The 26888-nt window shown below is 45.0% G+C and overlaps 1 protein-coding gene across 1 annotated transcript in view; it reads left to right on the top strand.

The window, feature by feature from the left end:
- The window catches only part of PLXNC1 (plexin C1), a 262942-nt gene that overhangs the window by 81054 nt on the left and 155000 nt on the right, over positions 1–26888 (top strand). The window contains exon 12 of the mRNA XM_073651689.1: positions 17619–17703. Within this exon, the coding sequence (XP_073507790.1) occupies positions 17619–17703 (85 nt within the window). The remainder of the gene's footprint in view (positions 1–17618; positions 17704–26888) is intronic.

Raw genomic sequence — 26888 nt, 5'->3', positions numbered from 1 at the left:
GTAGAAAAAGAAAAACTGAAATATCACATGGTTATAAGTATTCAGACCCTTTGCTCAGTATTGAGTAGAAGCACCTTTTTGAGCTAGTACAGCCATGAGTCTTCTTGGGAATGATGCAACAAGTTTTTCACACCTGGATTTGGGGATCCTCTGCCATTCTTCCTTGCAGATCCTCTCCAGTTCCCTCAGGTTGGATGGTTAACGTTGGTGGGCAGCCATTTTCAGGTCTCTCCAGAGATGCGCAATTGGGTTTAGGTCAGGGCTCTGGCTGGGCCATTCAGTAATGGTCACAGAGTTGTTCTGAAGCCACTTCTTTGTATTTTAGCTGTGTGCTTAGGGTCATTGTCTTTTTGGAAGGTGAACCTTTGGCCAAGTCTGAGATCCAGAGCACTCTGGAAGAGGTTTTCTTCCAGGATATCTCTGTACTTGGCCGCATTCATGTTTCCATCAATTGCAACCAGTCGTCCTGTCCCTGCAGCTGAAAAACAGCCCCATAGCATGATGCTGCCACCACCATGTTTCACTGTTGGGATTGTATTGGGCAGTTGATGAGCAGTGCCTGGTTTTCTCCACACATACCGCTAAGAATTATCACCAAAAAGTTCTATCTTCATCTCATCAGACCAGAGAATCTTATTTCTCATAGTCTGGGAGTCCTTCATGTGTTTTTGAGCAAACTATGCAGGATTTCATATGTCTTGTACTGAGGAGAGGCTTACGTCGGGCTACTCTGCTATCAAGGCCCGACTGGTGGAGGGCTGCAGTGATAGTTGACTTTGTGGAACTTTCTCCCATCTCCCTACTGCATCTTGGAGCTCAGCCACAGTGATCTTGGGGTTCTTCTTTACCTCTCTCACCAAGGCTCTTCTCCTACGATTGCTCAGTTTGGCTGGATGGCCAGGTCTAGGAAGACTTTTGGAGGTCCCAAACTTCTTCCATTTAAGGATTATAGAGGCCACTGTGCTCTTAGGAACCTTGAGTAATGCAGAAATTCTTTTGTAACCTTGGGCAGTTCCTTTGAGCTCATGATTCTCATTTGGTCTGACATGCACTGTGAGCTGTGAGGAATTATATAGACAGGTGTGTGCCTTTCGAAATCAAGTCCTATCAGTTTAATTAAACACAGCTGCACTCCAATGAAGGAGTAGAACCACCTCAAGGAGGATCACAAGGAAATGGACAGCATGTGACTTAAATATGGGTTTCTGAGCAAAGAGTCTGAATACTTATGACCATGTGATATTCAGTTTTTCTTTTTTAATAAATTTGCAAAAATTTCTACACTTCTGTTTTTTTCAGTCAAGATGGGGTGCAGAGTGTACTTTAATGAGAAAAAAATGAACTTTTTAGAATTTACCAAATGGCTGCAATGAAGCAAAGAGTGAAAAATGTAAAGGGGTCTGAATACTTTCCGTACCCACTGTATAAGTGTATGCTGATGAAGGTCTTTAGAACTTTATACATGTATAAGATCATGCTGAGCTCATGCGGCCGGTCATGTCCAGCACTCTATGGGAAGAAGAGAGATGAGCGCACAGGACTTTGCAAGTGCAGAAGTAGGTTCAAGGGGGAGGTGCTACCTGGTAGGGGCTTTGTGTAGGTGCATGCAGGACAAAGTAGGTGGATAGAGACTCTTGTCAAGGGAGAGGATGAACATTAGGTGAAAGGCTGAGGGCAGAGGGAGGATGGGACAATAGAAGATAGGAAGGACAGAAGAGGTGGGAGCCGGAAAATACAACCTGTGAAAAGCTCTTTAAGGGGGCAATGGGAGACAGAAGGTTAGTATGGGCTATGGATGGGTACAAGGGTAAGCAGAAGGTAATAAGTCATTAGGAGTAGGCAGTGGGCAGAGGCTGACACATGGTGGTAGGGACTCTACTCTGTGAAACTTGTGTGTCCTGCTCTGCCCAGATAGTCTGCTAACATTTTGTTTGTACAAGGTAACATGAGACAAGTAACAAACCATTTAAAAAAAAAATAAAAAAGCCATAGCTTCTGTAGAACACTGTCAGGCAGCAATTTTAGAAGCTGTTTTTTACAGTTTACAAAGTAAGGGTAGGAGAATGGACACTTAATATGCATTTAGAAGGGCATTTCTGCCCATAAAAGTGTGCAAATCAGCTACATACAAGTCAATCTGCATCTATGTGCAAAAAGTGAAACAAATTGTATGGGGTGTAGACAGGCAGCAAGATGGCGTCTGCTGCTGACAGTTCTGGAACGGAGTGGATGTGTCACTGAGGTACCTGGCCTCGGTGATGTTACACCTGAAAAAGGCACTAGCAGTGCTGAGAGGTTTTGGTTTAGTGGAGCAGTACTGGTTCAGGTGTCAGGAATGATTGATAAGTGATGGGCGTGACCAATCATTCCTGTCCTCCAATCCAGGAGGTTCAACTAGAGTTATAAAGGCAGCAGAGCTGCTCATATCTGCCTGGCTGCGGAGGTGTAAGTGTAATGCATCGAGGGGCGGTAGCCATTGGGTGAGGTACTCATCTTCCATGCCTCAGCATGCTACATGAAAATGGGGATCCTAGCTGTATGTGCTCTTGTTACCTGTGCGATACACCTCTGCAGACTGCATGGTGCCGCTATATCGGGCAGACTAGGACCAGATGTTAAAGAACGGATTGAGGAAGACCAAAGTCGTAGGACGTATTATCTGATGCCCTGTGATCTTCCATCTTCACACACAACACAATACAGTGTATATATGATATATACCAAATAAAAGGAACAGTGTATTATTTTATCATTTAGAAGTCTTTAAAAAAATAATTCCTAATAAATCCTTTTTCTGTTGTGTTTTTTTTTTTTTTTTTTTTTTGGATGAGCACAAAAAAATCTGATATTGATTTTGCCTTGGTTCAGAAACACATATATAATTAAAGCTGCAGTTTGAAGCAATTCTTATTGTGCTTAATACATATTATTAAGCATGTGAACAAAAAAAAACCACAGCATTTCAGCAGTAGAAAACGTCACACAAAATAGTAACAAAAATGTTGCTAAGTGCTTTCTGAGATGGTAGCCTTCCAAATAGATTCACACATGCACTGACTTGGGTGCGTCGGGAGGCAAACAGGAAGTGTTTTCATTTAAATGTTCATGTCGGTTTATTGCTTCATAAGCCGATTAAAAGCAAAAGGAAAACAAACAGCCTTTTAGTGCAGGCGAAACAAAGTAAATAGTCATTTAGGCAAAGTCTCTAAGTTGCCGTCCTGTGGGCACACAGGCTGGATAGCATCCAGTACACGGGCTCTGTCTGGAGACAACAACACACGGGAGGCCTTCTCCCTCCAAACACAAACCATGTTCCAAACAATGGTCTCCATTTTTAACTGGTTAACCACACCCAGAGATGAGGTATCTGGGCAACAAGACTCTCCCATCTCTCAAGTTGTCTATAAAACCTGGACCAGGATGCACCAAACAATCCTCTTCGTGCTTACGTGCACTATAGCAACATTCCAGGATTAAATCAGAGGACAAGCATCTCTGTGATACATACCTCCCATCGACTATCTGTCCGTAAGCTATCTTACATACCTCCCTCCTCTGCCTAAAGCCGTGGGGCTTTAGGCAGCTTCTACTACTAGGCAGAGGATTCTCAAGAGGGCATCAACATTTCCATGTAGCTTCCCAGCTCTATGTTCCACCTGGAAGCTGAAATCCTGTAGGGCTAAAAACCACTCTAGCATTTTTTCCCTCATCAACCTAAGTGGGGCATGGTCTGATACCAATTTAAACTTTCATCTCAACAGATAGTACCGTAGCGTGTCTATTTTATGGCCAAGCACTCCTTTTCTATGACAGAATGATTTTTCTCACATGAGGAGAGCTTCCTACTCAGGTAGAGAACAGGGTGCTCTTCCCCATGTATTTCCTGGGAAAGGACTGATCCTAAACCGACATCTGAGGCGTCTGGAGTAAAAACTCCCTCTTGAAGTCGGGGGCAACGAGAACCGGTTGCCGACACAGAGCCACATTCATTTTTTGAAAGGCCGTCTCTGCCTCTGCAGACCACTTGACCATGGCTGAGTTCATCGCCTTAAGGAAGTCAGTCAGGGGTGCGGTCATCATGGCGAAGTTTGGGATGAATCTCCTGTAGTACCCCACGATTCTCAGAAAGTCTCTAACTTGCTTCTTCGACAGTGGTCTCGGCCAGGTTTGGATCGCTTCCAATTTAGTGATTTGGGCTTTGATCTCGCCTCTATCCACTACATATCCCAGGTATTTGGCTTATTCTTTCCCCATGGCACATTTTTTCAGATTTATTGAAAACCCCGCCTTCCTTAGAGCATCAAACACTGCCTGGACCTTTTCCAGATGACTTTCCCAGTCTGGGCTGAAGATTACAATATCGTCCAGGTATATTGCGCCATAATTCTTATAGGGTGCTAGGATTCGATCCATGGCTCTCTGAAAGGTGGCAAGGGCCCCCCGCAGTCCAAGCGGCATCTTGACGTATTGGAAGCATCCGCCAGCATGGAAAATGCAGTCTTCTCCTTGGCTCCTTGTGACATGGGGATCTGCCAATATCCCTTAGTTAAATCCATGGTAGTTATGTACCTTGCTGGCCCAAGTCTCTAGATCAATTCATAGACACGCGGCATCGGGTATGCATCGAATTTGGAGACCTCATTCAACTTCCTATAGTCATTGCAGAATCTCCACTCACCATCGGATTTTGGAACCAGGACAATCGAGCTCAACAATCCGCTCTTGAATTCCTCATTGACCCCGAGTTTCAACATACGCTCCATTTCCTTGAAGATCAACTCTCGTCGAGCTTCAGGAATTCGATAGGGCTTCAAGTTCACACGCACATGTGGCTCCGTCAAAACCTCGTGTTCTATGACCGTTGTGCATCCAGGCAATTCCGAGAACAGGTCCCCGTTCTTCTGCAGCAATTCCCGACACTGCTGTTTTTGGGCCTTTGACAGCGTCTCCGCTATTTCGACTCCTGCAACCTCGCCTTTTGGCTTGCCAGCAAGCACAGAGTTTCAACAGGCTCTCTGTCTTACCATGGCTTGATGAGATTGACATTGTAGATTTGGTATGGTTTACAGCTTCCTGATTGATGAATCTTATAGTTCACTTCACCAAGTTTCTCCATCACCTCATACGGCCCTTGCCACTTGGCCAAGAATTTACTCCCCACGGTAGGAATTAGCACGAGGACTCGGTCTCCAGGATTGAACTGCCTCACTCTGGCTGACCGGTTGTAGGCCCTGGCCTGAGCCTCTTGAGGCTGGAGGAGATGTCCTTTTACGATGGACATCACCTTCTCAATCCTCTCCTGCATCAGTGCGACCTGCTCGATGACACTCCTGTGGGGCGTGAGTCAACTCCCCAAGTTTCCTTTGCTACACACGTGGTCAAAATTGTTGGTAACCCTCGTTTAATGAAAGTAAAACCCACAATGGCCACAGAAATAACTTGAATCTGACAAAAGTAATAATAAATTAAAAATCTATCAAAATGAACAAATGACAGTCAGTTATTGCTTTTCAACCCTGCATCCACAGAATTTAAAAAAAAAATTAAACTCATGAAATAGGACTGCACAGAAATGATGGTACTCTTAATATTTTGTTGAACAACCTTTTGAGGCAATCACTGCAATCAAACTATTCCTGTAACTGTCAGTGAGAATTCTGCACCTCTCGACAGGTATTTTGGCCCACTCCTCATGAGCATACTGCTCCAGTTGTCTCATGGTTGAAGGTTGCCTTTTCCAGATGCCATGTTTCAGGTCTTTCCAAATATGCTCAATAGGATTTAGGTCAGGGCTAATAGAAGGCCTCTTCAGAATAGTCCAATGTTTTCCCCTTAGCCATTCTTGGGTGTTTTTAGCTGTTTGTTTTTGGTCATTATCCTGTTGCAAGACCCATGACCTGCAACTGAGACCAAGCTTTCTGACACTGGGAAGCACATTTCTCTCCAGAATCCCTTGATAGTCTTGAGATTTCATTGTACCCTGCACCGATTCAAGACACCCTGTGACCCGGGATATGCTTCATTTTTCCGTCTGTGAACATAGAGCTGATGTGCCTTGCCAAAAATTTCCATTTTTGTCTCATCTGTCCATAGGACATTCTACCAGAAGCTTTGTGGCTTGTCAACATGTAGTTTGGCAAATTCCAGTCTGGCTTTTTTATGATTTTTTTTCAACAATAGTGTTCTCCTTGGTCATCTCCCATGAAGTCCACTTTGGATCAAACAACAACGGAGGGTAGGATCTGACACTGATGATCCTTGAGCTCGAAGTTCACCTTTAATCTCTTTAGAAGTTATCTTGGGCTCTTTTGTTACCATTTGTATTATCTGTCTCTTTGATTTGTCATCAATTTTCCTCCTGCGAACATGTTCAGGGAGGTTGGCTACAGTCCCATGGATCTTAAATTTCTGAATAATATTTGCAACTGTAGTCACAGGAACATCAAGCTGCTTGGAGATGGTCTTATAACATTTACCTTTAACATGCTTGTCTATAATTATCTTTCTAATCTCCTGAGACAACTCTTTCCTTTGCTTCCTCTGGTCCATGTTGAGTGTGGTACACACCATGTCACCAAACAGCACAGTGAGTATCTGTAGCCCTATATACAAGCCCACTGACTGATTACAAGATTGTAGACACTTGTGTTGCTAATTAGTGGACACAGCTTGATTTAACATGTCCCTTTTGTCACATTATTTTCAGGGGCAACATCATTTCCGTCCAGGACTATTTCATGAGTTTAATTTTTTTTTTAATTCTGTGGAAGCAGGGTTGAAAAGCAATAACTGACTTTCATTGGTTCATTTTCATAGATTTTTAATTTATTATTACTTTTGTCAGATTCAAGTTACTTCTGTGACCATTGTGGGTTTTTCTTTCATTAAATGAGGGGTACCAACAATTTTGACCACATGTGTATATCCAGGAGACCCCACGGATGTTGGCCATACAGGAGTTCAAATGGCGAGAACCAGTAGAGGCCTGTGGAACCTCTCGGATAGAGAACAACAGATACGGCATTAGATAGTCCCAGTCTCTGCCATCCTTTCCTATGGCCTTCCTCAGCATACTCTTAAGAGTTTTGTTGAACCTTTCCACGAGGCCATCTGTCTGAGGATGGTATACTGATGTTCTCAGTTGGGAGATTTGCCAGGCCTTACACAATTTCCTCATCACCTTACTCATAAAGGGTGTTCCCTGGTCGGTCAGGATCTCCCTTGGTAACCCTGTCCTGGAAAAAACATGGACCAATTTGCGAGCTATACTCTTGGAGGAGGAGTTTATCAGAGGTATTGCTTCAGGATAGCGGGTGGCATAGTCCAAGATGACCAATATATATTGATGTCCTCAAGCAGATTTAACTAGGGGACCGACCAAGTCCATAGCAATTCTCTCAAACAGCACTTCAATGATGGGCAATGTCACAAGGGGACTTCGAAAGTGAGAGGTGGGGGCAGTTAACAGGCACGTAGGGCAGGACCTGTAATACTTTAAGATGTCTCGGTGACATTCGGGCTAATAGAACCTCTGCACGATCCGTTCCTGCATTTTTTCCACTCCCAGATGGCCACCCAAGACATGATAATGGGCCATGACCAACACCCTTCATCTATAGTGCCCCGTCACCAAAAACTGTTCCACAAGCTCCTCCCTCACTTTTGTAACCCGGTACAACAACTCCTCACTCAGCATAAAATAGGGAAATCTTGTGTCGGCCCCCGGCTCCTATGCAATGCCATTTATGACAGTGACATTGTTAAAGGCTTGCCTCACAGTTAGGTCCTTATGTTGGGCAAACCCAAAAATCTCGCTAATCACCCCTAACTCACGAATGTCAGTCTCAGGGGACACTACCTCCTCATCCCCCACAAGAATACAGAAGGGAAACCCGTCTGAATCTGGGTGTGGTGATACCTCTCCAGGGTTAACTGGTTTCATATCTGAGCCACCGAACCCTGAAATCTTCACCCACAGATCCCAAAACCAGCAAAAGTCCCGGCCTATAATATTGGGGTGTAACAAGTCCTGGACAACGCCGACCTCGTGGGATTCAGTACCGTGGTCCATTTCAATGTCCACTCTAGCCACCAGATTGTCTTTAGCATCACAATGAATGCAGCGAACGCCAACCTTCTTCCCTGGGATCTGGGATCAGTTGGAGAGTAAATGAGGCCCTCACAAGGGTCACCAGACTCCCAGAGTCTAGCAGTCCAGTTACATGCCAAACATTGACCTTCACGGGACAAACTTGTGGCCCCTCGCTGGGTGGATAGTTCACACTGCAGGCCGAATGTGCATAGTATGAACAGCGGCGTCCCAGGCTGCAATCCATTTGCTCAGGTGTCACGGAACAACGGGCGGCTATATGGCCTGGGTCGTGGCACTTCCAGCATATCATATCATCGGCATTCCGGGGATCACCCTGGGCAATCCAAGTCTGTATTTGCCTCGGCAGGGAAAGCATAACCACTCCATCACCACTCGTTCTACCATCTGTGCAAGCACAGAGGACTCTGGCTGCAGCCATTTTTGGACCAGATGCAAAAGGTCAAACATTTGGGAGCGAGGGGGTTTGTCACAGTAATACGCCCAGCGGTGGACCCGCTGCGCCCTGACAGTCATCGTCACCCCCAAGCACACCAGAATTTCTGTTTTCAGCTTGCCATACTCTTTGGCGTCCTGCAAGGACAAGTCATAATACGCCTTCTGGGGCTCCCCCGTCAAGTACGGCGCCAGCACCTCTGCCCACTGCTCTGGCGGAAGTCTCTCCCTCTCGGCGACCCTTTCAAACACCATCAAAAAGGCCTCTATGTCATCCCCCGGGTTCATTTTCTGCAGGGCTCCCTTACCGCCTTCCGGATGGAAAAGTTCCCGACTGACCTTGTCGGAGCTGTCGATGTGCCACAAATCGCCTCTGTGAGCAAATCAATTTGCTGTTGCTTTTGACAGTGCTCGTCCTGTTGGAGCTGGTGAACCTGAAGCTGCATCATAAGCAGCTTGTTTCCTGTCACGCCATTTGTTGCTGCTGCTCCCTGTGCTGCTGTAACAATTGTTGGTGATACTGATGTTGTGCCTGCTGTGCTTGCACGAGATGTTTAAGCAGGTCCCCCATCTTGAATGGCGTTGCTTGCTGGCTTGTAGCAGACTTTACCCAGGACATGCAGTACATCTTGTATCAATCACACGTATCTGCTGGGAATGCTGCCCGCACTTCTAACACCAATTGTGGGATTTCTACTCACTTGGGTGCGTCGGAAGGCAAACAGGAAGCATTTTCATTTAACCCCTTAAGGACAGAGCAAATTATTTCCTTAATGACAGGCCAAATTTTACAATTCTGACCAGTGTCACTTTATGAGGTAATAATTCTGGAACGCTTCCAAGATTCCACTGATTCTAAGATTGTTTTTTCGTGACATATTGTACTTAATGTAGTGGTAACATTTCTTCGATATCACTTGCGTTTATTTGTGGAAAAAATGGAAATTTGGCAAAAATTTCGAAAATATTGCAATTTTTAAACTTTGAATTCTTATGCCCTTAAATCAGAGAGATATGTCACACAAAATAGTTAATTAATAACATTTCCCACGTCTACTTTACACTAGCACAATTTTTTAAACAAAATTTATTTTTTGTTAGGAAATTATAAGGGTTAAAAGTCGACCAGCTATTTCTTATTTTTCCAACGAAATTTACAAAACCATTTTTTAGGGACCATGTCACATTTGAAGTGACTTTGAGGGGTCTATATGACAGAAAATACCCAAAAGTGACACCATTCTAAAAACTGCACCCCTCACGGTGTTTAAAACCTCATTTACGAAGTTTATTAACACTTCACGTGCTTCATAGGAACTGAAGCAACGTGGAAGTAAAAAAAATGAACATTTACAGGTGCTTCTCACAAAATTAGAATATCATCAAAAAGTTAATTTATTTCGGTTCTTCTATACAAAAAGTGAAACTCGTATATTATAGAGTCATTACAAACAGAGTGATCTATTTTAAGTGCTGAAGACTGCTATCAAAGCAACCTGGGCTTCCATAACATCTCAGCAGTGCCACAGGCTAATCGCCTCCATGCCACGCCACATTGATGCAGTAATTGATGCAAAAGGAGCCCCGACCAAGTATTGGGTACATTTACTGAACATACATTTCAGTAGGCCAACATTTTGGATTTTAAAATCATTTTTCAAGCTGGTGTTATCAAGTATTCTAATCTAATGAGATAACGAATTTTGTATTTTCATTGGCTGTAAGCCATAATCATCAACATTAACAGAAATAAATAGTGTTGAGCGAATTTGTTCGGCATTTCAAATTCGGGTTCGTCTTTGGGGTTCCGGCTTGTTTGCGCTAAAAATCGGCTCCGCCCACGAAACATCCCTGATCTGCCATGCAAATCTGCGTTATATGCGTGACAGCATGGCAAATCAGGGATGTTCGTGGGCAGAGCCGTACACGAACCCGAATTTGAAATGTATGTTCAGTAAATGTACTCAATACTTGGTCGGGGCTCCTTTTGCATCAATTACTGAATCAATGCGGCGTGGCATGGAGGCGATCAGCCTGTGGCACTGCTGAGGTGTTATGGAAGCCCAGGTTGCTTTGATAGCAGTCTTCAGCTCGTCTGCATTGTTGGGTCTGGTGTCTCTCATCTTCCTCTTGACAATACCCCATTGATTCTCTATGGGGTTAATTTCAGGCGAGTTTGCTGCCAATCAAGCACAGTGATACTGTTGTTTTTAAACCAGGTATTTGTACTTTTAGTAGTGCGGACAGGTGCCAAGTCTTCCTGGAGAATGAAATTTCCATCTCCAAAAAGCTTGTCGGCATAGGGAAGGATGAAGTGCTCTAACATTTCCTGGTAGATGGCTGCGCTGACTTTGGTTTGGATAAAACACAGTGGACCTACACTAGCAGATGACATGGCTCCCCAAACCATCAATGATTGTGGAAACTTCACACTAGACATCAAGCAGCTTGGATTGTGTGCCTCTCCACTCTTCCTCCAGCCTCTGGAACCTTGATTTCCAAATGAAGTGATAAATTTAGTTTCATCTGAAAACAACAAATTGGACCACTGAGCAACAGTCCAGGTCTTCTTCTCCTTTTGGTGTTGTCTATTGGTCATGAGTGGCTTGACACAAGGAATGCGACACTTGTAGCCCATGTCCTGGATACATCTGTGTGTGGTGTCTCTTGAAGCAATGACTCCAACAGCAGTCCACTCCTTGTGAATCTCCCCCAAATTTTTGAATAGCCTTTTCTCAACAATCCTTTCAAGGCTGCGGTTATCCCGGTTGCTTGTGCACCTTTTCCTACCACACTTTTTCCTTTCACTCAACTTTCTATTAATATGTTTGGATACAGCACTCTGTGAACAACCAGCTCCTTTAGCAATGACCTTTTGTGGCTTACCCTCCTTGTGGAGTGTGTCAATGACTGCCTTCTGGACATCTGTCAAGTCAGCAGTCTTCCCTATGATTGTGGAGCCTACTGAAACAGACTAAGGGAACTTTTTAAATGCGTATGAAGCCTTTGCAGGTGTTTTTTTGTTAATTATTCTAATTTACTGAGATAATGACTTTTGTGTTTTCATTGGTTGTAAGCCATAATCATCAACATTAACAGAAATAAACACTTGAAATAGATCACTCTGCTTGTAATAACTCTATATAATATATGAGTTTCACTATTTGAATGTAAGAACTGAAATAAATTAACTTTTTGATGATATTCTAATTTTGTGAGAAGCACCTATAACTTTTTTTCACAAAATGTTTACTTCAGACCCAAGTTTTTTATTTTCAGAAAGGTAACGAGAGAAAATAGACCCCAAAATTTGTTGTGCAATTTCTCCTGAGTATGCTGATACCCTACATTGTGGGGTAAAACTACTGTTTGGGTGCACGGCAGGGTTCGGAAGAGAAGGAGCACCGTTTGACTTTTTGAATGCGAAAATGTCTAGAATCGAGAGCAGACGCCATGTTGCGTTTGGAGAGCCCCTGATGTGCCTAAACAGTGGAAACCCCCCACAAGTGACCCCATTTTGGAAACTAGACCCCTCAAAGAATCTGTCTAGATGTGTCGTGAGCACCTAAATCCAACAAGTACTTCACAGAAGTGTACAACGTAGAACCGTGAAAATAAATCAAATATTTTTCCACAAAAATGTACTTTTAGCCCAAATTTTTTATTTTCACAAGGGTTACAGGAGAAAATAGACCCCAAAATGTGTTGTGCAATTTCTCCTGAGTACGTTGATACCTCATATCTGGGGTAAAACTACTGTTTGGGCGCACGGCAGGGTTCGGAAGGGAAGGAGTACCATTTGACTTTTTTTTATGCAAAAATGGCTGGAATCGAGAGCAGACACCATGTTGTATTTGCAGAGCCCCCGATGTGCCTAAACATTGGAAACCCCCCACAAGTGACCCCATGACCCCATTTGGGGAACTAGACCCCTCAGGGAATTTATCTAGATGTGTGGTGAGCACTTTGAAACAGCTAGGTTCTTCACAGACGTTTATAACGTAGAGCCGTGAAATTAAAAAATCTATTTTTTTTCCACAAAAATGTACATTTAGCCCCATTTTTTTATTTTCATTGGGGTAACAGGACAAATTGAACCCCAAAATTTGTTGTGCAATTATTCCTGAGTACAGACATACCCATATGTAGGGGAAAACTATTGTTTTGGTGCACGGCAGGGCTTGGAAAGGAAGGAGTGACGTTTGGAATGCAGACTTTGATGGAATGGTCTGCGGGTGTCATGTCTCATTTGGAGAGCCCCTGATGTGCCTAAACAGTGGAAAACCCCGACAAGTTACCCCATTTTGGAAACTACATCCCTCAAGGATTTTATTAGGGGTATAGTGAGCATTTTGAATCCACAGGTACTACACAGAATTTGATAACATTAGGTCATCATATTGTTAAGTGCTCTCCCCGCTATAAAAATGCCTCTTACTGCGGTTTTAGGCACAGTGGGGCATTTGGATTTGGGAGCACAGAATTCAAAGGATTTTATTTGAGGGGGTGAGAGTGTAAGGGGGAAGACCGGGGTGTAAGTGCTTTCAGAGCAAGGGATCCGGAACTGCCGGGGCCGTACCTCCTGTTGCAGGGGGGAGACAGACTGCGAGCACAGGAGTCATGTGACTGGGAAGTTGGGGGTGTGTCCAGAGACAGAGATGGGAAGTCAGGTGACCGGGGGACTCCTGGTGTGACTAGAGAGAGGAAGAGACGAGGACTTTTTGCGCGGGAAAGCAAAGCTGAGTCCTGCGCAGGAGAACAGTGTGAGAGGGTCCAGGCTCTTGGCTCGAGTACTGGGAGCAGGAGTTGGGTGCAGTGGACCGGAGGAGTCAAGCCCGACTATAGAGATAAGGGACACAGGGTCCGTGGAGCCGAGGCACGTGAGGTGCCGTGTCATGGACTAGGGGCTCAGCGGGTAAAACCGGAGACCGCCCGCTGCCGCCAGAAGACGGAGCATTGTTTGGGCGGGGAAGCCGGAAGAAATCATCACCTGCATCGGCTGGCGACTGCCTTGTGAGGAGCCAGAGTCAGCTAAGTGTACAAACTGACGTTTACAACCTGTTCGGCTCTGCTACATCTTGTCAGACTGTGAACTGTTAGTTGTAGACTTTGACCTGCTATTTCCCTTGTTTCTCCCCCCCCTCCATATTTTCCTTGTTACTCCCTGCGTGGAGATTGACCTTGTTCTTATAACCCTGTATTGGCTGCTCTGTGTTTCTGTGTCACTGCATCTAAAGTACCCGTTTTACAGGATCTGTCGTTTTCCAGAGTCTTTGTTCTATCAGTAATGTGGGACCCCCTATAGTTCCAGTGTCAGATGATGGACCTGAGAGGGGGCTAGTTTTGTGTGGGATAAATTAGGGGTTTTATTGGTAACATTTTGGGGTACATAATTTTCAATTGCTTCTAGAATAAGACTGGATCGCACATAAATCCCACAAAAATGCGATTCAGACAAAATCCCTAACAGAACCACGCACCACAAAGAGTCAGATGGAGAACTTTGGAGTTTATTTGGCATCTGTGTAGTCTCCATCTTTTTAGGCATGCACAGATCTGTGGTCGTCCACATTTGTGCGCTTTAGAAAAAAGCCTAAAATGATGGCACGCCGCCGGAATAGAGACCAGTCCAAAGGGTCTCCATCGGCCTCATAAGTGAGTGGCTCCATCTGGGTTTTTTATCTGAATTACGTTTTTGGTGAATTTACACGGAAACCCCAAAGTAAGCGCTCAGAGTAGAGCGCAGGATAAACGTAAGCCGAGCCTTATTTAAATTTTTTTGGAGACTGAATGAAGAAATAGACAGCAGTACCAGAATAGTTCTTATTTTTATTTTTGCGCAGTTCACCATGCGGTATAAGTGATAAGGCGGATTTATTCTTCGGGTTGGTGCAATTACAGCAATATCAGATTTATATGTGTATTTTTAGGCTTTGCAGCTATCACACAATAAAAATGCTTTTTTTTAAATAAAAAGTAGTTATTTTCAGCACCTTATTCTGAGAGCTGTAACTTTTTTATTTTTTGGTGAACAGGGCTGTATGATGGCTTATTTTTTGTGGGACGAGCAGATTTTTTTGGTACCATTTTGGGGCACATAGTCATTTTTGATCGCATTTTATTCAGATTTTTCAGACACAGAATGAACAAAAACCAGCAATTCAGTTATTTTTTTACTTTTTATTTTTTGCGCCCTTCACCGGCAAAAGTGATAAGACCGATTTGTTTGTCGGGTCTGAACGATTACAGCGATGCCAGATTTATATACTGTTCTATGATTTGCTATTTTTACACACTAAAAACAGCATTTTACAAAAAAGAATTTGATTTTGCATCGTCACATTCTGAGAGCTGTAGCTTTTTTTATTTTTATGCCGAATGAGCCAAATTATGGCTTGTTTTTTTTATAATTGGTTTGGCGTTTTTATTTATAATTTTTTTTTTAAATACGACTTTTTGATCCCTTTTTATTCTCTTTTTTTGTGAGTCGGTATGATGAAAAAGCGTCATTTTTGGCATTCGCCAAACAGTATAAAGACATGACAGTTTTATAGAGCGGGTTGTTCCAGACGCGGCGATACCAATTATGTGTATTCTTTTTGTTTATTTTTGTTTTATCACAAATGCTGAGTGTTGAGCGGTGAAATGGATTTTAGTGATTTATGTGCGCTTTTTGTTCGTTTTTTTTACTTTTTTATATATTTCATTTCACTTTTTTTTACTTTTTCACTAAGTCCCACTGTGGGACATGTGTGATTTTCACTTTGAATGCTTGTCTCATACACTGCTGTACTCCTGTACTTCAGTGTATGAGACCTGTCAGTGAGTCACTGACTCACTGACTCTGCCTGTGAGATCCAGCTTATTATCACATGATCTCAGGGTACCATGGTAACCATTGGGACCCACGATTCTCATCACGGGGGTCCGATGGTTACTAAGGGGGTCGCAAGACCCCCTTGTAACAACGTGAATAGCGCTATCACGATTGACAGCGGTATTTAAGGGGTTAATCGGCCCCAATAGGCATCGAAACTGGCCGGGTCCGATATTGCAGGATGTCAGCTGTCATATACAGCTGACACCTGAGGGAATCGCCTCAGCGATGCATTTTCACAGCGCTGAGGCATAAGTACCGTTAATGACCACTGTAAAAATGTGTTACGGTGATCGTTAAGGGGTTAAATGTCCATGTTGGTTTATTGCTTCATAAACTGATCAAAAGCGAAAGGAAAACAAAAAGCCTTTAGTGCAGGCAAAACAAAGTAAATAGTCCTTTAGGCAAAGTCTCTAAGTTGCCCGTCCTGTGGGCACACAGGCTTGATAGCATCCAGTAAATGGGCTCTGTCTGGAGACAAGAACAGACAGGAGGCCTTCTCCCTCCAAACACAGACCATGTGCCAAACAACGGCCTCCATTTTAAACTGGTTAACCACACCCAGAGATGAGGTATGTGGGCATCAAGACCCGCCCGTCTCTCAAGTTGCCCATAAAACCTGGACCCGGATGCTCCAAACAATCCTCTTAGTGCTTACGTGCACTAGAGCAATATTCAAGGATTACATCACAGAGGACAAGCATCTCTGTGATACATACAGTACAGACCAAAAGTTTGGACACACCTTCTCATTTCAAGATTTTTCTGTATTTTCATGACTATGAAAATTGTACATTCACACTGAAGGCATCTAAGCTATGAATTAACACATGTGGAATTATATACTTAACAAAAAAGTGTGAAACAACTGAAAATATGTCTTATATTCTAGGTTCTTCAAAGTAGCCACCTTTTGCTTTGATGACTGCTGTGCACACTCTTGGCATTCTCTTGATGAACTTCAAGAGGTAGTCACCGGAAATGGTCTTCCAACAATCTTGAAGGAGTTCCCAGAGATGCTTACCAGCAAAGCATCCCCACACTATGACACCACCTCATCCGTGCTTCACGGTGGGAACCAGGCATGTAGAGTCCATCCGTTCACCTTTTCTGCATCGCACAAAGACACGGTGGTTGGAACCAAAGATCTCAAATTTGGACTCATCAGACCAAAGCACAGATTTCCACTGGTCTAATGTCCATTCCTTGTGTTCTTTAGCCCAAAGAAGTCTCTTCTGCTTGTTGCCTGTCCTTAGCAGTGGTTTCCTAGCAGCTATTTTACCATGAAGGCCTGCTGCACAAAGTCTCCTCTTAACAGTTGTTGAAGAGATGTGTCTGCTGCTAGAACTCTGTGTGGCATTGTCCTGGTCTCTAATCTGAGCTGCTGTTAACCTGCGATTTCTGAGGCTGGTGACTCGGATAAACTTATCCTCAGAAGCAGATTTGACTCTTGGTCTTCCTTTCCTGGGGCGGTCCTCATGTGAGCCAGTTTATTTGTAGCGCTTGATGGTTTTTGCAACTGCACTTGGGGACACATTTAAAGTTTGCCCAATTTTTCGGACTGACTGACCTTAATTTCTTAAAGTAATGATGGCCACTCGTTTTTCTTTACTTAGCTGCTTTTTTATTGCCATAATACAAATTCTAACAGTCTATTCAGTAGGACTATCAGCTGTGTATCCACCTGACTTCTGCACAACACAACTGATGGTCCCAACCCCATTTATAAGGCAAGAAATCCCGCTTATTAAACCTGAGAGGGCACACCTGTGAAGTGAAAACCATTTCCGGCGACTGCCTCTTGAAGCTCATCAAGAGAATGCCAAGAGTGTGCAAAGCAGTCATCAAAGCAAAAGGTGGCTACTTTGAAGAACCTAGAATATAAGATGTATTTTCAGTTGTTTCACACTTTTTTTGTTAAGTATATAATTCCACATGTGTTAATTCATAGTTTTGATGCCTTCAGTGTGAATGTACAATTTTCATAGTCATGAAAATACAGAAAAATCTTTAAATGAGAAGGTGTGTCCAAACTTTTGGTCTGTACTGTACCTCCCATCAACTATGTGTCCGTGGGATATCTTACAAATGCAATAACTGTTGCGATTAATCATCTCTCATGCAATCCTGAAGTAATGAAAGCTATAATCCTATTACACTGCAGTTGTAATATATAGTATATACTTTCTATTTTAGTGGTGGTCGAAATCTCAATGTGTCTGGTAAGAATCTGGATTTCATTGAAAATATCATCATTTCAAGAGATGTGCATCAACAAAACGTAAGGGCCATACATTTATTTTTTTAGAAATATTTCAGGATTATGTTTAAGTACTCTTTGTAAAGCCTTATTCTGATGTCCGTGTTTAAACACGTATGTGACAAAAATTGTACAGGTGGCATCAGTGTTTTGGATCAGTGTGTCATCCTCGTGTCTGTTTTTACCATCAACGTGTCATCAGTGTTTGGTCTGTGTGTCCATTTTTACCATCAGGGAGTCTCAGTGTTTTTCATGGATGGATAAATAAATAAATAAATGACAAAGCTTATAATTATACTATACTTTGCAGTGTTAAGCATGAACAGCACACAAATTGTACACTGATAAAATCCATGTGCTATAGTTGTGTTTCACAGACCCATAGACTTGTATTGGCCCTTTTCATCCGTGATACTGGGAAAAAAAAGGGACACGGTCCATGAAAAAACACGGACATGTGAATAGCACCATAGATTATAATGGGTATGTGTTCTATCAGATACAACACATACATTCAACACGGACGTCTGAATGAGGCCTAAGGGCAGATGTTTTATATGAGTGCTATCAATGGTTTTCACGGATAGCACTCGTACCTGTGATAGTCTATGGGCACGTTCACATGTCCATGAAAATCGAGTTATTCGCAGAGAAATTCTCAGAGACATGTCCCATTTTCATCCAAGGGTAGGATCAAAATCAGCTATGCAGTTCGTCAGTTTGTGAAAAAATTGGACAGCACTCTAGTGCCATCGGAGTGCGGTCTGATTTTCAAGCCTGTCAGAGCGGAGAAGGTGGAGAAACTTTTTTAAAAATAAAATTTCTCAACATATGAGAAAAAATGATAACACTCGGACCACACTCTGATCAAACACTGATCAGAATAATCGGTCTGTTTTTATAGTTCGTGGAAAAATAGGACTTGTGAATGAAGCCTAAGGAAGATTTCCATAATCTAATATGGTTATAAATGAGTTTAACCCCTTAGTTACTGAGTTAATTTTGACCTTTAAAGAAATTATCAAGGACTTAATGTCTAAGCACTAACAGGTAGGTAGTTGCTGCCTACCCGCCGTTCTCCACCAGCACAGAGCAGTCACAGACTTCCACTGATGTCATGTCAACAGAGCAGCAGTTTCTTTTCCTGTTGACAGGGCGGGACTACTGGTGTCATGCTGATTGACAGCTGGCTCTCTGCTGCCTATTTGGCGGAAGCCAGCTGTCAATTAGCATGAAGTCAGTAGTCCCGCCCTGTCAACAGACAAAGAAACCGCTGCTCTGTTGACAGGGAGCAGTTGAATCTCCATCAGGAGCCGTCAATGACCGGCAGTTAGTTGCCTCTGTTAGCAACTACATGCCTGTTAGTGCTTAGGCACATTTTTTAAAAGTCCCAGATATCCCCTTTAATGACCAGGCCAATTTTTTTAAATCTGACCAGTGTCATTTTATGTGGTAATAAACTCTGGAACGCTTCAACAGATCCCAGTGATTCTGAGACTGATTTTTCATGACATATTGTACTTCATGTTAGTGGTAAATTTTGGTTGATATGATTTTTGTATATTTATGAAAATATCAAAAATTTGTCAAAAATTTTACAATTTTGCAATTTTCAAACTTAAATTTTTTATATGAGATAGTTATAGCACACAAAATAGTTAATAAATAACATTTACCACATGTCTGCTTTACATCTGCATCATTTTTTAAACAATTTTTTTCTAGGAATTTAGAAGGATTCAAAATTGATCAGCAATTTCTAATTTTTCCAACCAAATTTGCAAAAACATTTTTAGGGACCACATCACATTTGAAGTGACTTTGGGGGGCCTATATGACAGAAAATACCAAAAGGTGACACTATTCTAAAAAACTGCACCCCTCATAACCACATTCACCTTCAGGTGTTTTACAGGAATTAATGGAATGTGGAAGGAAAAAATTAATATTTTATTTTTTTTGCACAAAAATCTTACTTTAGCCCCAAATGTTTTTCTTTCATAAGGTTAACAGGAGAAAATGAATCCCAAAATGTGCTGTGCAATTTCTCCTGAGTATGCCGATACCCCATATGTGGGGGAAAACTACTGTTTGGGTCTCAGAAGGGAAGGAGCACCATTTCACTTTTTGAATGCAAAAATGGCTGGAATCATGGGTGGACGCCATGTCGCATTTGAAGAGCCCCTGATGTGCCTAAACAGTGGAAATCCCACACATGTGACCCCAGCTTGGAAACTACACCCCTTAAGGAATTTGTCTAAATGCGTGGTGAGTAGAGATGAGCGTTGTTCTACTCGAACTGTTCGCCAATCTCAAATTCGAGCTGTTTTGGGCGGTGTTCGAGCCGTTCGGCGAAGACGAACAATTTGAGAAAAATTCGGCTGTTCGAAGTTATGTTCGATAACTGTTCGTGCACCAAAATCATAACTGGATTTTTTCTCAGTAATGATGAAAATTAATGTTAATACGCAGTTTGAGTGTACAGCGGGGTGGGGGGAGGGGCAGGGGATGGATCTCTGCAGGAACAATGAAGATCTCCATTTTTTTTTTCTCTTTCCCGCATTTACAGTGGGGAGGTGCAATCTGTCAGCCTATCAGCAGCGCACACACGGAGCGAAGTGCTTTTTTTCACACAAGCAAGGGCATGTGTCATTGGCAGTGTATGTCACATGTCCTTGCCCTATAAGACCAAGCCATTTTCCCCGTCGCCACCATTTTCTCACTGCTGCAGCTGCGTGTTAGACGGCACCGCTGTTGCTGTGTGCGCTATACCTTGTTAATTTCAAGCCAATTTTCGCACAAATCTACAGATAGCTTGGGAGTAGGGAATAGTTGTGATTGCAGTCCTTTTAAGGACTAGGTTACAGCATTTCCTACGACTTTTATCAGGCAGGTCTGTGCTCTTAAATAGATAGATTGTGGGAGTAAAGACTAATTGTAATTGGAGTCCTTTTCAGGACTAGGTTACATCAGTTCCAATCAGTTTTTGCCAGGCAGGTCTGTGCCAGTGCTGTGCAAGTTTTTTTCACAGCATTTGGCTGAATCTAGCAAAGCTAATCTTTTTGGCCTATTGCAGAGTGTGTTAGTCAGTGGAGTAGCCTATCTGTGTTGCAAGATATACCACCTGTGTATAGAATACCAATTTTTTTACTGCACCTAGTGAAGTAAAATCTTTTGGGCATAGCATCATTCTATTAGTCCATCTATACTGACCTCCATCAGGTTGCAAATTGAATATAATTTTTTTCTGCATCTAGCTCTGAAAAAATATTGGGCTTCTAGCTGTGTGTGGGACTTGTTGTATTAGTCCATCTATACTGACCTCCATCAGGTTGCAAACTGCATATATTTTTTTCTTCATCTACCTCTGAAAAAATATTGGGCTTCTAGCTGTGTGTGGGACTTGTTCTATTAATCCATCTATACAGACCTCCATCAGGTTGCAAACTGAATATATTTTTTTCTGCATCTACCTCTGAAAAAATATTGGGCTTCTAGCTGTGTGTGGGACTTGTTGTATTAGTCCATCTATACTGACCTCCATCAGGTTGCAAATTGAATATAATTTTTTTCTGCATCTAGCTCTGAAAAAATATTGGGCTTCTAGCTGTGTGTGGGACTTGTTGTATTAGTCCATCTATACTGACCTCCATCAGGTTGCAAACTGCATATATTTTTTTCTTCATCTACCTCTGAAAAAATATTGGGCTTCTAGCTGTGTGTGGGACTTGTTCTATTAATCCATCTATACAGACCTCCATCAGGTTGCAAACTGAATATATTTTTTTCTGCATCTACCTCTGAAAAAATATTGGGCTTCTAGCTGTGTGTGGGACTTGTTGTATTAGTCCATCTATACTGACCTCCATCAGGTTGCAAATTGAATATAATTTTTTTCTGCATCTAGCTCTGAAAAAATATTGGGCTTCTAGCTGTGTGTGGGACTTGTTGTATTAGTCCATCTATACTGACCTCCATCAGGTTGCAAACTGCATATATTTTTTTCTTCATCTACCTCTGAAAAAATATTGGGCTTCTAGCTGTGTGTGGGACTTGTTCTATTAATCCATCTATACAGACCTCCATCAGGTTGCAAACTGAATATATTTTTTTCTGCATCTACCTCTGAAAAAATATTGGGCTTCTAGCTGTGTGTGGGACTTGTTGTATTAGTCCATCTATACTGACCTCCATCAGGTTGCAAACTGAATATATTTTTTTCTGCATCTACCTCTGAAAAAATATTGGGCTTCTAGCTGTGTGTGGGACTTGTTCTATTAATCCATCTATACAGACCTCCATCAGGTTGCAAACTGAATATATTTTTTTCTGCATCTACCTCTGAAAAAATATTGGGCTTCTAGCTATGTGTGGGACTTGTTGTATTAGTCCATCTATACTGACCTCCATCAGGTTGCAAACTGAATATATTTTTTTCTGCATCTACCTCTGAAAAAATATTGGGCTTCTAGCTGTGTGTGGGACTTGTTCTATTAATCCATCTATACAGACCTCCATCAGGTTGCAAACTGAATATATTTTTTTCTGCATCTACCTCTGAAAAAATATTTGGCCTTCTAGCAGTGTGTGGGACTTTCTCTATTAGTCCATCTATACTGACCTCCATCAGGTTGCAAATTGAATATAATTTTTTTTTTCTGCATCTGTGATGAAAGCCGGCCGGTGGGTGCAGCTCTCTGGCGCCCCCTTACCTCTCAGGTCAGTCAAGGTACTGCACCTAGAGAAAGTAGTGCCAGGTAGCTGCAACCAGCGCAGGGAACACGGTAGTGTGTTATCCCTTCAACGTCACTAAACCGTAACGTCACTACACAGCACAACTCGCTAGCGCCCTCTTAGCCTCAGGTCAGTCAAGGAACTGCACCTAGGATAAGCGGTCGCCAGGGAGACTGTCCTGTAACCTACTGGGTATCGGGGCCCTCTGTAGTGAGGGCGGTATATATATCTTCCTTGGCCGCGCCAGGAATATATATATCTGAACCTCCGACCGTCACTACCAGCCTTCCCCAATCCCCAGTTGGTATGCTGCCACCAGTCCCTATTTTAGATATACGCCCAGTCCGTGAATGGGCCTATATCGGGTCAGGAACCAACCCTGGGTAGCGTTTTGGCTTGAGCCGAGCTCACACGGACGTGCGTTCGTTATGCAGAATAAAAGGCAGGCCCACAATTACTTGAGGTAATTGATTATAATAATACACTAGATACACGATATACAACTAAATATACACAGGTATAAGGTCAGGCTAAACTATACAACAATGGAATACAACACACAGAATCACCACAGCATATCAGTTACCGGTTTCTTGATTTTCTTGTGACGCAGGGAGAGGATTCTGCGGTCGCAGGCACGGTTCTTTGTTACAGGCTGAGGCCTACCACCGCATGGTCAAACTGCTCCTCCCCTTGGTGGCCTCAGCTGGTGCTCAGATGTTCAGCACACCACTCTTGGGTCAAAAACTGACTTGTCTCTTGTCTGTCCTGCTATCTTACCTGCCCCGTCCCGCCCACTGCTGGTGAGGTCAGCTGGCTCAGTCTCCACCCTCAGGTCTAACTTCGATCAGAAGCCCAAATTCTATGGAACCCAATAACTTCTTCTGGGATGGTCTCATGATACCCCCAGGGGTTCCCATGGATTCGGGCCGCCGTAACCGACCTTTTGATATCAATTATGATACCATACGGTCCTCAGGAATGGCTCCGCGCTATATCTTGGCTTCCAGAGCACGTACAAACGTCTACCGCGGAGGCTTGTGTGCGCAATGGCTCCGGGACGCCGTGATATTTTTTTATTGGCCCATCCCACGCAACATGCGTGTACTATTCATGTTTCTATATCTTATGCCTCCATGCTTGTGACAGACAAAGAAACTAGTCCTATGGGACAAATGGTCAGGTACAGATAGACGAAGCACCCCCCCCTGCTGGCTGTGTTTCCTCTCGAAGTCTTTGAAGCTCCTAGCATTCAAGTGTTAAGTAGGCTTCTTATCTTACAGGAGCCTGGATGGGGGGAAACTATCTAGTTGACGTTTTAACAGAAGGTAGCAAGGGTGGGGGCTGCTGAAGTGTGGCCATCCCTGGATATGATTTATCATTACCAAGATGGCGGCTACAGGTTCATCACACCTCCCCCTATACGAGGGCGCGAGGGGGTAGCACATTCCTGTGTTCCCCCGTGCGTCCTTCTGCACCCTCCCCTTGCCGGGATAACCCGTCAGCGTTACCGTGGTCACGGCCTCTTCTGTGGCGAATGGAGAAGTGGTACTGCTGGAGAGCGAGGCTCCAGCGTAGCAACCTGCCATTCGACCCAGAGACCGTGTGTAACCAGCTGAGGGGGTTGTGGTCCGTCTCCACGGTGAAATGGCTCCCGTACAAGTAGGGCTGCAGACGCTGCAGGGCCCATACAATTGCCAGGCATTCTTTTTCCACCGTGGAGTAAGCCACCTCCCGGGGCAGTAGCTTCCTGCTCAGGTACAAGACAGGATGTTCCTGGCCTGTCGTGTTGACCTGACTTAGCACAGCACCGAGGCCAAAGTCACTGGCGTCGGTCTGTACCACAAACGGCCGGTCGAAGTCGGCAGCTTGCAGTACAGGGGAGCTACTTAGGGCGGCCTTGAGTGCCCCGAAAGCTGTCTCGCAGGCGACTGTCCAGTCGACTGCGACGGGCAGCTTCTTCTTGGTGAGGTCCGTCAGGGGCTTGGCCAGGGTGCTATAGTGTGGGACGAACCTCCTATAGTACCCGGCGGTCCCCAAGAAGGACATCACCTGCTTTTTGGTCCTAGGAGTGGGCCAGGATGCGATGGCATCCACTTTCCCCGGTTCTGCCTTCAGAACCCCCCCGCCTACCCGGTGACCCAGGTAGAGGACCTCACTCATGCCCAGCTGGCACTTTTCCGGCTTGATGGTCAAGCCTGCCCGGTGGATCCGACCGAGCACCTGCCGCAGGTGCTCTAGGTGATCCTCCCAAGTGGGACTGAAGACTGCAATATCGTCCAAGTACGCAGCCGCGTACCCTTCAAGTCCCTCAAGCAGCGTATTGACCATCCGCTGAAAAGTGGCAGGGGCATTCTTCATGCCGAATGGCATCACTGTGGACTCGTACAGTCCAAAAGGGGTGATAAAGGCAGAGCGTTCCCTTGCCGCGGGGGTCAGAGGAATCTGCCAGTACCCCCGGCTCAGATCCATGATGGTCAGGTACTTAGCCCCGGCCATCCGATCGAGCAGGTCATCGATGCGTGGTATGGGGAACGCATCGGTGGCCGTTACAGCGTTGAGCCCCCGGTAGTCCACGCAGAACCGTGTAGTTCGGTCCTTCTTTGGTACGAGGACTACAGGCGAGGCCCACGCGCTGCTGGATGCCTGGATCACCCCCAGCTTCAGCATCTCGTCTATCTCTTGGCGCATGTTTCCCTGCACCTCGAAAGAGACCCGATATGCTGAACGCCGGATCGGCGGGTGATCGCCAGTGTCCACGTCGTGGACAGCCATCTCAGTCCTTCCGGGCAGGCTGCTGAACAGCCCCCGGAAGGGGTGCAGGGTGGTCCCCAGCTGGGACCGTTGGTCCTCCGTGAGCTGGTGGCCAACCCCCACATCCTCGATGGACCCACCCGCCTTGGCTTGGGTGAGCAGATCCAGGAGGGTTTCTACCTCTCCTTCCTCGGGAAGGTTGCACACTGGGTGGGCAGTCGCTTCCCGCTCATGATGAGCCTTCATCATGTTCACGTGGAAGGCCTTCCTCCTTCCACGGGCGTGATCCAGGGTGACCAGATAGGTGACGGCATTGAGTTTCTGGTGCACGAAGTAGGGACCTTCCCAGGCTGCCTGAAGCTTGTTCTGTGGTACGGGGACCAGTACCCACACCTTTTGACCCACCTGGTAGGTCCTCTCACAAGCATTCTGGTCATACCACCGCTTCTGGTCGGCCTGGGCCTGGGCCATATTGTCCTGCACCAGCTTTGCCAAGGCCATCATCCTGTCCCGGTGGCGCACGACATACTCGATGACCGACACCTCGGGGGTGGCCAAATCCCCTTCCCATGCTTCCTTCACCAGAGCCAGGGGGCCCCGTACCCGTCGCCCGTACAGGAGCTCAAAGGGGGAGAACCCCGTTGAGGCCTGCGGAACCTCCCGGTAAGCAAATAGGAGGTGTGGGAGGTAACGCTCCCAGTCTCTCCCGTGGGAGTCGACCAACATCTTAAGCATCTGCTTTAAGGTGCCATTGAACCGCTCACACAGGCCATTAGTCTGTGGGTGATACGGGCTGGCCACCAGATGTTGCACCTGCATTTGCTTACAGAGGGACTCCATCAGCCGCGACATGAACTGGGTCCCTCGGTCGGTGAGCATTTCTTGGGGGAAACCCACTCTGGAGAAGATCTCCAGTAAGGCGGTAGCCACCTTGTCGGCCCGAATGGACGACAAAGCTACCGCTTCCGGGTACCGGGTGGCATAGTCCACTACCGTGAGTATGAAGCATTTCCCGGAGTGGCTGGGAGTGGACAGAGGTCCAATAAGATCCACAGCGACCCTCGAGAAAGGCTCTTCGATGATTGGCAGAGTTACCAGTGGGGCTTTGGGGCGCGGCCCCGCCTTCCCCACCCTCTGACAGGTGTCACACGAACGGCAGTAGGCACCCACCGCGGCTCCCATCCCAGGCCAGTAGAAATGCTGAGCTATCCTGGCCTTGGTTTTAGCGATCCCTAGGTGTCCGGCCATCGGAATCTCGTGTGCGATCCGCAACAATTCCGCCCTGAACGGATAGGGTACCACTAACTGTCGGTCCCTGGGCCACGCCTCCGGTGAACCCTGCTGGACCGTTACCCGGTACAGCCGTCCCTGGTCCCAGACCACACGCTCGCAGTCTGACTCCATGGGAGGCTGTGCCGCCTGTTCCTTGAGAGCTTTCAGGCTGTCGTCTGCTTCCAACGCAGCCTGAAATTCCTGACTTGATGTGGCCAGAATCGACGAAACTGCCACATCCTCTGTCAGCCCCTCCGGGCATGTCACCTGGCCGCTGTCTGACCCGGCAGACACTTGGTCAGAAGTGGGGAAGCCGTCGGACCTCTGCAAGGCTCCTTGGGCTCCGGCGCTCCCACTCCTGGTGACAGCGGCTATGACCGCTGTGACCGTGGGTAGTGCCTGCTTCCCCTCTGTTTCTGACCAAGCCGCCCGATCAGGCAGGCTTC

The sequence above is a fragment of the Phyllobates terribilis genome, unplaced genomic scaffold, assembly GCF_046119375.1.
Source record: "Phyllobates terribilis strain yellow unplaced genomic scaffold, ASM4611937v1 Scaffold_11__3_contigs__length_659146591, whole genome shotgun sequence".
Classification (NCBI taxonomy): Eukaryota; Metazoa; Chordata; class Amphibia; order Anura; family Dendrobatidae; genus Phyllobates; species Phyllobates terribilis.
The sequence above is the reverse complement of the archived record's forward strand: the minus strand, read 5'-3'. Positions and strand labels throughout refer to the sequence as shown.